Source organism: Corythoichthys intestinalis, chromosome 11, assembly GCF_030265065.1.
Source record: "Corythoichthys intestinalis isolate RoL2023-P3 chromosome 11, ASM3026506v1, whole genome shotgun sequence".
Classification (NCBI taxonomy): Eukaryota; Metazoa; Chordata; class Actinopteri; order Syngnathiformes; family Syngnathidae; genus Corythoichthys; species Corythoichthys intestinalis.
In genome coordinates this window covers 31,339,720-31,350,996 of record NC_080405.1, presented here as the reverse complement: position 1 = coordinate 31,350,996, position 11,277 = coordinate 31,339,720, and the positions used below count along the sequence as shown (strand labels likewise).

Below are 11,277 nucleotides of genomic sequence, written 5' to 3'. Positions count from 1 at the left end.
GATAATGACAAAACGTACCAAAAAGAATAAAGAAAACATTAATTAATATTATCTGTCAGAGCAGTCTCATATTCTCTTCCTATCAGTCGGTTCGGTGTTTTTATTTTGTCGCATTGCGACTTTTTACGACAGCGCTTTGCTTTACGACGCTGCATAGAGTTGACGGACCGGTTGTCCAGTTGAAAAATGGCTTCGTCGTTTTGGAAAGGTATCGTCGGCGTTGGACTTTTTGCTTTAGCGCACGCAGCTTTCTCAGCGGCACAACGTAAGTGTATTTGCGGTGTCCGGGTGGAGGTACTGTCATATAAAGTGGGGAGGGTGTTGGGGCTAGAGATGCCTTCATCGCCTAGTTAGGCCTTGTACGGCGACGGCTAGATGCTAATGCACTTCTGATGAGCTCACGTCCTTCCATCTTTACAGTGAAATATATCTTGTTTGGCTTGAGCATCAATTTCTTCCAAACTCCACTTAGGTGTGCTTTTTGTCTTAACATAATCTTTTCCCGTCAGATCGATCGTATATGCGGCTTACAGAGAAAGAAAACGAAACCCTGCCAATCGATGTGAGTCTCCTACCACTTTTATGCTTATCTTTGCGGATTTAGGAGATATTTTGACATGGTTATCATTTTATCCGTATTGCAGATTGTGCTTCAGACCTTACTGTCGTTCGTCATGACCTGCTATGGGATTGTGCATATTGCAGGGGAGTTTAAAGACATGGACGCCTCTTCAGAGCTCAAGAACAAGTATGTTTCATGCACGTCACTATTAGTGACTATAAGCAATAATTCAATTATAGCTTAAAATGTGTTATTTTGAGATGGATTGGTTTAAAAAAAAAAAAAAAAAAAAAAAAAAAAAAACTTTTTTCCATTGAACAGGATTTTTCTATTTTTCACAACATATTTCGAAATTGGAACACCAACATAAATATAATGTTAAAATAGATAAATAACAAAAAATATACTGCTACAGCTCAAGTTGCTCAACATTAGAACAAGAACAAAAAAGAACTGGACGTAAACAATTTATGAACAAAATGATTTTGTGTAAAACACAACTACTACCATTAATATTAATTAGGGCTGTCAAACGATTAAAATTCTTAATCAAGTTAATTACAGCTTAAAAATTAATTGTAATTAATTGCAATTCAAACCATCTATAAAATATGCTATATTTTTCTGTAAATTATTGTTGGAATGGAAAGATAAGACACAAGACGGATATATACATTTAACATACGGTACATAAGTACTGTATTTGTTTATTATAACAATAAATCAACAAGATGGCATTAACATTATTAACATTCTCTTAAAGTGATCCATGGATAGAAAGACTTGTAGTTCTTAAAGATAAATGTTAGTTCAAGTTATAGAAATTTTATATTAAAACCCCTCTTAATGTTTTCGTTTTATTAAAATTTGTAACATTTTCAATCAAAAAATAAAGTAGTAGCTCACCATTGTTGATGTCAATAATTACTAGAGCTGGGAATCTTTGGGCACCTAACGATTCGATTACGATTACGATTCAGAGGCTCCGATTCGATTATAAAACGATTATTGATGAACCCCCCTCCTTCTTTTTTCTCTCTTTATTTTTTTTTTTTTTAAATGTTTTGTACATTAGTTCCAAAATTGTTCAAAAATACTCTCAGGCTAAACCACACTACTATTTCAGTATCAAGTTAACATATAGCAGTATACAAATATACAAAAATAACATTAAATAAAAAAACTCCAGTCCCCATTCTGTATCAGCAGCTTTAAACTACATTCAATTAATTTAATGTTGTGAATCAACCGTTAAATTTGTTAAAATTGCTCCCGTTATGCCATAATTTCCCTTTTGTCTACTTTCGACATGTGAAAGTTTTAAAACTATTTTAAAGATAGATTCAAGTCAATATTTTACCGATTTAGGAGTATTTTAGATAAAAAGTTAATTAGGTTTGCTTGGAAGGTTCGCTACAACAGCCTTGCAGTGAAGTGTACTGCTTTAAGATGGCGGCCGTTTATAACGCCCGCATCTAGCTTTTTGTAGATGTGCTGCTAACACTACCAAATCTATATTGCATCTAGTCCTATATTAATGATATCCACCGTAACATTATATGGATGAACTTTGTAGCAGCTTTTCGGCAGCAGTCAGGTATGTTGTTGTGTTTTTTTATCTCGTTGCATGAGTTGAGCTAGAGCCGTGAGTTGAGCATTGGCATTACCCGAGGGGCCGGGTAATGAGAAGCATGATGTTTAGCTACTCTCGCTCCGTTCTGTCCCGAAGACCGCGCGGCGCGCTGAGTGTTGTGTACTTCCGCTTTACTTGGCATATGTCAATAATCGGAATTTGGATGTTTGTGAATCGTTCTCGAATCTTCCACGGCCGAATCGCGAATAATCTAAGAATCGGAAATTTTGCACACTTCTAATAATTACACTATGCTCACTCATGGTACAAACCCATAAAATCAGTTGGACCCAAACGCCAGCAGAGGGCGCAAAACACCAAAAAACAAGTAACAAGCGGTCATTACACTGTACTGTCATTTTAGTCTGTTTGAGCGGGGCATGTGCATTAATTGCGTCAAATATTTTAATGTGATTAATTTTTTTTTTTTAAATTACCGCCCGTTAACACGATAATTTTGACAGCCCTAATATTAATTAGTTGAAAATTAATGGAGAGCGAGAGCAAGACACAGAGCACGGGTGTATGACTCGTATCATTATTTATACACACACACACCCTTTCTCAACACAGAAAGTCGCCAGAGAGAAAAAACACTTTAGGCTGTATTATGAAAATGTTATTTTGATGAGATGTTTACAATGGCAGAAGACTCTTACAAAAGTAGGCTAATGGTAGAGAGGGTACTAGTTAGCCGTCTTGGCGTGCTAATTAGCTACGTTATCGCCTCGTGAACAAGCTTACGTTATAGTATTTGTTTTACCATCGCTAGACACATTAAACACACTGGAGTGAACTCTCGTAGCTGGTGGGAAACGTTCATGACAGCATTTACTTGCCTTAAATTTTGTGTAAAGTGACAGATGATGGTCACGTAAATGTGATATCATGTTGGAGGTCTTGCTGTCCTTCCTCCTCTAAGCCGTGGCCGTCTGTTTCTTTTCGGTAGCTGAAGTACTCCCATACGGACTTTGTTTTTTTGAGGGAGGGGGTTCAGGTGTAATTTCACCACCTTCAGCCATTGTGTCTATTCTAAGCACAGCGACAGAGTAGTGTCACCGACAGACACGGGCCGGAGCAACAACCGGAGGGGAAGGGGTGAGCGTTGCTTCTCCAAGCCACGGATTTTTTGCTTTATTTTTAGGACATAAAATATAGCTAATACCGTACTACGGTATGACGGAAAATTTTAGTGGTTTTGAAACCGTTTTCAAACCACGGTAAACCTTGAAACCAGTAAACGGCACATGCCTAGTCACTAACTCATTTGCTGCCATTGACGGGGATAGATGCCCAGTCTATTTTAACTTGAACTCCCAGTTCAAATGGTTTGGGCGTCCATAGTTTTTATTGGCAGTAAATGAGTTCATATACAAACTGTACACTCTTATTTTCCAATTATTCTCAGTAAGGCGGCCATGATTAATCAATAACTAATCGATTATCAGTTATTGAACAACAGATTTGATAGTGAATTAATAGTTTCCTGACAGTGTTGAGCTAACAATTGTACAAATTTTCCTTTTTTGAGCCTCTCAACTAGGGCAGCAGGTATCAATTATTTTAGTATTTGATTAATTGATGAACTATTAGTTAGTTTGAATAAATAAATGAGGATCTAAGTACAACAAAAAAACAACTGGCTAACATAGAGCAAAAGTCCCTTAGCTTAAATGCTATAAAATGCTTAAAAATTTTTTATTTTTTTTATACAATGCTCTTAACACATGGTTCAAACACATATTTCCACAAAAATGGCTAAATATACCAATGAACTAAATTATTAATGCATGAATAAAACATTAGCTCAAACAAAAACTTAGCTTATGCCGGTCTTTACAGGGAGCAGCTGGATCCAGCCATGTCAAATGAGTTATTTCATATTCGCTGTCGCCACTAGAGGGGAGTGTATCTACTCAAATCAATACAACTAAATGCAAACAGTTTCAAAACAAATCATTACAATCCCAATTTATTCAAACAAATACTCGAAGCAGCAATTTGTCAGTGGCAGTGAATTACTTAATAGTACGGCTGTCAAACGGTTAAAATTTTTAATCGAGTTAATCACAGCTTAAAAATTAATCGTAATTAATAGCAATTCGAACCATCTCTTAAATATGCCATATTTTTCTGTAAGTTATTGTTGGAATGGAAAGATAAGACACAAGACGGATATATACATACAACATACTGTACATAAGTTCTGTATTTGTTTATTATAACAATAAATCCACAAATGGCATTATTAACATTCTTTCTGTTAAAGTGATCCACGGATCGAAATACTTGTAATTCTTAAAAGATAAATGTTATAGTTACAAGTTATAGTAATTTTATAGTAAAACCCCTCTTCATGTTTTTGTTTTATTAAAATTTGTAAAATTTTCAATCAAAAGTAGAGTTAATATAATAATAAGAATAAAAATAACAATAATAAGAATAGTGACAAAGTTTTATGTGTATTTTGCATAGCTATTTTGATTGGAAATGCCAGTTCACTTTGCATTGTTGTTTAACTGTGTGAGAATAGGGCCTCATTACTACAGACTGAAGTGCTTTTCTTTTTGTGAACATTGTTTTTTTTGTGAGAGATAGGAATATTATTTTTGTTGTGCTTTCACTAAATGATACTTATGTTTGTTATGAAGGAGTTGCCGAAGCTTATGCCAATAAACGGTGCGGTCCAAAGGACGCCTGTGTCCACTCACCTTTATAACATATATATCTCTGTACATATCTTACCCAAAATACAACAAGATACACATAATTGCCACTAAAAGAAAGAATACTTACAGAAATATGTGTGGAGCACAAATAGCACAATGCAACAGCATAAACATCTCACAACTACTAATTCTCCCACTAATAGAAGGAATAACAATAGTACGGAACGGCGCTGCCCCCAAGCGGCCGGTGGCATTCTCCTCACTCTTAATGTCCATAAACGGCATCATTGTAATCTGTTTGAGGCAATGCGTGAGCGGGTCATTCAGTGCATGCGTTAATTGCGTCAAATATTTTAACGTGATTAACTTAAAAAATTAACGCCCGTTAACGCGATAATTTTGACAGCCCTACTTAATAGTAAACATTTCTTTCATTATTTACATGTAATTTATTTTTAATTTAAAAAAGGGGGAAACTAAGTATGCTTTTTTTTTTTTTTACTTTTATCTTTAAAAAATATATACAAACAAAGAGCAAAAATAGTAAATGCTGTCTTTGTTTAAAAAAAAAAAAGAAAAGAAAACCAGTAAGGGTAATTGTATTATGACAGTAAATAACTTGTGTGTTATTAGACAATAAGTCAAATCATGGCAAAAGTAATCCGCAATTAATGGACTATCAAAATAATCTTTTGTGACAGCCCTAGTATACATGTATCACAAAGGTAGAGAAGTTTCCTCAAACACAATTGACAAACATGATAGGTCGCCCTTATTGTTTCACCTTCAATTGACACCGTAATTTTTTTTCTGGTGTTAATGTAAGCAAATGTTTCCTCTTACAGAACATTTGACACGCTGAGGAATCATCCATCTTTTTACCTTTTCAACCACCGAGGACGAGTGCTGTTCCGCAACGCCGAGGAAGAGCCGTCTTCCCAGCAAGCGCTTCCCAACCCGTTACGGCTCCGCAAGCTGGAGCATTTGCACTGAGACTGGCCTTTTCCTTGCCTGAGAAATTACTCTCATCAGATAGGATTTTTGTCTTCTTATTGTTAGAGGGGCAGAGTCACAACTCACCAATTCCCTATTTTTTTGGTCATGTATTTGTACATAGTCTATCAGTCATGCTGTACAAACATGCGCATCTCTTCACTCAAGCGGTCACCTCCACCAGTGTGCCAACCCTTCATTTTGTTTATAAGTTATGCTGTATGAAAATGCTTGGGAGTTTAACATACAGAAGCATTGAGCCATTGTGTCCTGTCTGACATGTCTTGGAATATTTTTCGCCTTTGCACTGAATATTCTCTGTATGAAGGTTTTTTTCTTTTTTTTTTTAAAGAAGCCGAATCCATTTCATCCATTTGTTATTCTTCATATGTCAGGGCAGTGTTTAGTTTTAACGTTTTCTTAGCTTTAGCTCCCTGAAGAAGAAAGTTTTTGTGTGATGTGACAGGACATGGGAGGTGAGCAAATCCTGACTCATCCCTCTCTAACGCTATTTTTGACTTGGAAATGAAATGATGGTACATCTGTTTTCATTGACATTTTCTTTATATATAATTTAATAAAAGCTAACAGATTTTACACTTGATGTTTGAATTTTATGTTGGTTACGTTTAATAATTGCTTTTGCGGATGCGGAAAAAAGTGGATGTAGCAGTGGCTTGACTGCGTCAGAAAAAATATTTTAGCACTCGTGTTTTTCCTCAATGTCGAATCAATTTAATTGGCTCGTCTTTAGATCTTTTTAAATATTTGGAAGACATGAATTGGGGTTAAAAAATTGTCAAGATTTAAGATTCTGCACGTTATTAGAATTAGACACCGTGTTTTGGCTGTCAAATGTATCGAAAATTAAAGAATACACGACATGTTTTTTCAAATTGATTTTATGGTCTTTGTGTGTTCCTGTTCCTTGCCCCTGTAGGGCAAGTCTTGCTCTAAAATAGTGTGGTGTATATAACAATCATAGTGTATAAACCCTGCTGCTGTTCGTGTTGTTGCTAGATGTCGGCAAAACAAAAAGTGCCATTCAAAACTGTTCTGAACGATTTGGGGATTGATTTGATCGGTTAGTTATTGAAAATAATGTGTTAATATCGTGCACGCTAGAACAAAAGTGTTCATCCATTTTTTTAGACTGGTCATTTACAAATCTGGATTTTCTTTGCCCATGACAAACTATTGAGCAGAGGTGAAGTGTAAGGGTGGAAACCCAATGGTACCTCACGATACGATTTTCGATCTCACGATATAGCAATACAATAGCTATTGATACATTGGCCATCATTGGTACATTATTAGAATACTTTCTACTAGTTACTAATTTTCATAGTCATGTTTCTGTGAAGTAATCATTTAAAATTATGTTATTGTCATAAAAACCTTTTTTGCTAAAGGAGAAAAAAATGCGTTTTTAGCAAGGGCGTAGGTTTGCATAGGGACGGTAGGGACATAACATTACCAACTTTTCAGGATGCTCAACCTAATATGCATTATATAATGAGTTCAGTTATACAGGTAATTTATATTGTCTTCCCATGTGTTGTAAGGATAAAATTGACCCTACTATTATTAAGTTATTTTCAAACTTCATGTTCAAACTTGTATTCACCCCTTTTCACAGTCCATATTTTGCCCCCTCAAACACGTTTGATTGGCTGATGACTTGCCCCACCCCCGACACACACGCAGAAATACATGTCGACAACATGCTGCCTCCTCCACCCCCTTCGAAGAGGAGGGATATTAGAAGTTTTTGGGCCAGCAGCAGCCACTGTAAGTAATTTAAAAAGACGCCAATGTTGTGCAGGTGGGAAACACACCACTATTTTTGCTCCTGAAAGTTAAAGTTAGCATAACATTAAACATGTGAACCTGCTAACCTGCAAAACTCAAGTAGGAAGCTGCTTAGAAGTGTCCTTCTGTATGTGTTTTCTACTGTTAACGTTCATTTAAACTGTGGCAAATGTAGTGAACTCTGCTGGAAACTATAGAACCAGAAAAACTTGTGCAAGAAGCTGCTTAGAGAGAGACGGACGCTGCATAACCTCATACGTTGCTCACACAACACAACACACAACATAATCATAATTAACTATGTACATAAAAAAATAAACAATTTGGGGGATGCCACGAGCTACCCATACTAGAGTTGCGATCGACTGGTCGATCGTAAAGGAGACAGTACCTTTTCTCGTAGACACCGCCTGTTTGCATTATTCTAACACACTTAATATAATCAATCAGGGAATAGTATATTTTCTCGTATTTACCGATTGACTGTTTGTATTACTGTAACACACCCAATATTAAACAAATAGCATTTATACCAGTGGTCTCCAAACTATTCCACATAGGGCCACAGTGGGTGCAGGATTTCACTCTGACAAAACAAGACCACACCTTTTCACCAATCTGGTGTTTTATAAGTGTAATCAGTTGATTGCAGTCAGGTGCTGCTTGTTTTAGTAGAAACCACATTAGTTAAAAGGTCTGTGCTTGATCGGTATGAGCAAAAACCAGGACCCACAGCGGCCCGCGAGGACCGGTTTGGAGACCTCTGACTTATACCATAGTTTAAGGAAAACAAGCAGAATATAGGGTATAAGAGATACATGATGACTTCTTATCATGGAAGCCCAACGTGTGCGTCATGCAACTGAATGAGCAAAATTGACGCTGACAAACCCACGTCTGCACCACCTACTCTTGCAATCAGTTCTCCCGGACAGTCCAGAACAAATGGTGGGACGCCCACTCCCAACACGAGGAACACCGGAGAACGCCCGATATCCAACGGATAACACGACTGATAAGACTCTAAGAGCCCCTTTGACGCTGAAGTGGCAAAATTCACAACTCTTGTTGCCCTGACAACAGTAACTCCCGAATCCTCTTGTCCAATCCACAAACAGACAATAATCCCAAACACACCCTTCTTCCTGCCCACGGCCTGCCCCGCGAGTCTTCAAAAGGCTGAATGTTTAACTAAACGTCATTTTTCCCGGGAACCTTTTGTTGACGTGTGATATGGTGACCTTGGAGCGAGTTTGCCTTCCCGCCTGAGTCTGTTTGTTTCTCCTTGCTGATGATCTCAGTCGACCTGAATAAATTGTCAAGTTGTTTTCGGTGAGCCTTCTTTAAACCTTTCAAAATGGAGTCGGTACAAAGGGTTAAGACTAAGGTGAACCGGGGCCAGATGTATGGGGGGGCCGGGGTGGGCACGGCCCACCCAGACGTGAGTCGTGCCCACCCAATCAAAATGTCGGGAATATCTATTGTAGCGTCGCACTGGATATAGAGAACGCACGGAGAGTTGGTCTCACCTACTTTTTTATTGCAGGATTAACGGTTACTGTTGGCCGCAACCACGCCGAACAAGCAATCACCAAAACAAGCTGTTTTTCCAACGTCGTTTGTTATTCGCGCGCTTCCTCTCTCTCCTCCAGACACATTCTCGCAGTCGGACATTCGGGCATTAATGACATCACCAGCCACAGCAAAGCATCGCCATATTGAAATGGGGGCAAAACACGAGTCACAAGCAGTTGCTCTGTCGTACAATGTAGTACAAACGCGTTGAACTTTTGTCTTATTTGCGGTCTTGTTTTTCCGTTGGAATGACTAAAAGTTGCCGTGTTGCGGGTTGTATAACAAGGAAGAGTTCGGAGCCGCATTTGAAGTTCTCCATTCTTCCTCATGAGAAGAAAAGGACAAGCAAATGGCTGAAAGCAATTAATCGAGGAACAGTAAAAGACGACGGTTCCATGGACCAGAGGGAACCTAAATCCAATATACAGCCGACATTTTATTACTGGTGAGTAAACATTAATCGATTCTTGGTTTTGCCCCAATTAGCTGCTAGGATTCAATAGACTAGGCAGTGGTTATTATTACCGTAACCGACAACTTGCAAAGCGTTATTTTTCTTTTGTGAACTGTTCTGATTGGTCAATTGGTATATTATTGGCCTGGTGGGAATTGGTTATTTTGCCGCGACGTGTTCACGGCTAAATAACGCTTGGAGGCGAATTACCGGTTACGGCAGAAATAATCACTCCTTATATACTACCAGTTTTCTTAGTTCCACACAGTACATATTCCACATAATTGATAAAGGTCAACTTACTGGGTGACTTTATGAGGTAGTTGTAGATGTTTCCAAACTCCACTGCAGGCAATTCCTTTGGATTGTTTATCCAGCTATCAGTTGCGACTTTGTATGGGCAGATTTGCAGGCCAATACACGCTAATTTTAAGTTGTATCGCCTCCTCGCGTCTGTCGGTAGTGACTCGTGATAATAATAAGTCATGTTTAAGACGTTTTTTTTTTTTTAAAAAAAAGACGCAAAACACAGCTGAAATATATTCATTTTGGACAACGTTTGTCTACGGATGTTTACCTGTGCGTGGCCCCATCTCAAAATGGCGACACGTTGCTATGCGAGATGACGTCATCGTGACATCACGGTGACTGCGAGAATAAGCAGATAGATGAATGAAAACATAAATAAATAAATAAAATAAAACAAAACAAAACAAATAAACCCCCCAAAAATTAATGCAGCCTCAACGGGACACAAGCCAGTGTCCTACTTGCGCCGGTCCCAAGCCCGAGAAATGCAGAGGGTAAAAAAAAGCCTGAATTGGGGGTGCCCCCTCAAGATTTCTTAGTGCCCACTCTGGTGGGTAAACCTAGATCCGGGCCTGAGGTGAATGCGAGGAGTTTGCCCTTTTGGCCGGATTATTGGAATCCCGCCGGCCCGGGTCGTTTGGAGCTGCGCCAGTGCGGGTCCGGCTGTTAAGCTGGCGCGATTCCGGCAGTCCGGCGGCTAAAAGGTAAGATTCCTTCAATCGTGATCGACGTAATGAGTACCCCTGATTTAGCATATCAATTTATTAGGTTCATATTTGTGAGAAATATAGCCCTGCCTCCCGTTCACCCAATCTGTTTCGTCTTATTAATGTCCCATCCTGAGCAAAAAGTGCACATGCAGGTTATGCTGTTATATCGCCCCTACAAATGTTGAGACTAAACCTACATCCTTGCTTCATAGGGTTAGGATTACAGACAAACTAGTATGAAACAGCAGATACTGTTTTACAGGCGGTTTATTATTTTGTATAAAAAATCAATAAAACTCTAAGTTTACAAAATTGACTTTCAAAATATTTGTTTTCCTCTGAAATGAACAAATTCACAAAAATAATCAGTCTTCCTTATGAATGTTGAAACAGTGTACATCGGTGATGAAAACAAAGGCGGCGAATTGTTACGTCACATGAAATGTGAAACAGCAGAGGCAGTGATTCCTTCAAATGAAACTGTCACACTAAAGTCTTGTCAGTCAATGGCGCCTCTCTGACAGGGAAAAAAGTGTGTGCTGATTTCTTGGCCTACTTTT

The 11,277-nt window shown here is 38.2% G+C and overlaps 1 protein-coding gene across 1 annotated transcript; it reads left to right on the top strand.

The window, feature by feature from the left end:
- The first annotated feature begins 2 nt into the window (after positions 1–2).
- On the top strand, positions 3–6,203 carry mmgt1 (membrane magnesium transporter 1). The gene is made up of 4 exons (XM_057851246.1): positions 3–265; positions 510–562; positions 645–748; positions 5,710–6,203. The coding sequence occupies exons 1-4, from the start codon at positions 187–189 to the stop codon at positions 5,855–5,857; spliced, it is 384 nt and encodes a 127-aa protein (XP_057707229.1). The 5' UTR covers positions 3–186; the 3' UTR covers positions 5,858–6,203.
- The last annotated feature ends 5,074 nt before the right edge of the window (positions 6,204–11,277 follow it).

Bases quoted from the DNA above. Each gene is read 5' to 3' on its own strand.
- mmgt1 (XM_057851246.1), top strand. From the start codon at position 187: ATGGCTTCGTCGTTTTGGAAAGGTATCGTCGGCGTTGGACTTTTTGCT. The intron at 266-509 runs GTAAGTGTATTT...TTTTCCCGTCAG, and splicing joins AGCTTTCTCAGCGGCACAAC to ATCGATCGTATATGCGGCTT. The intron at 563-644 runs GTGAGTCTCCTA...TCCGTATTGCAG, and splicing joins ACGAAACCCTGCCAATCGAT to ATTGTGCTTCAGACCTTACT.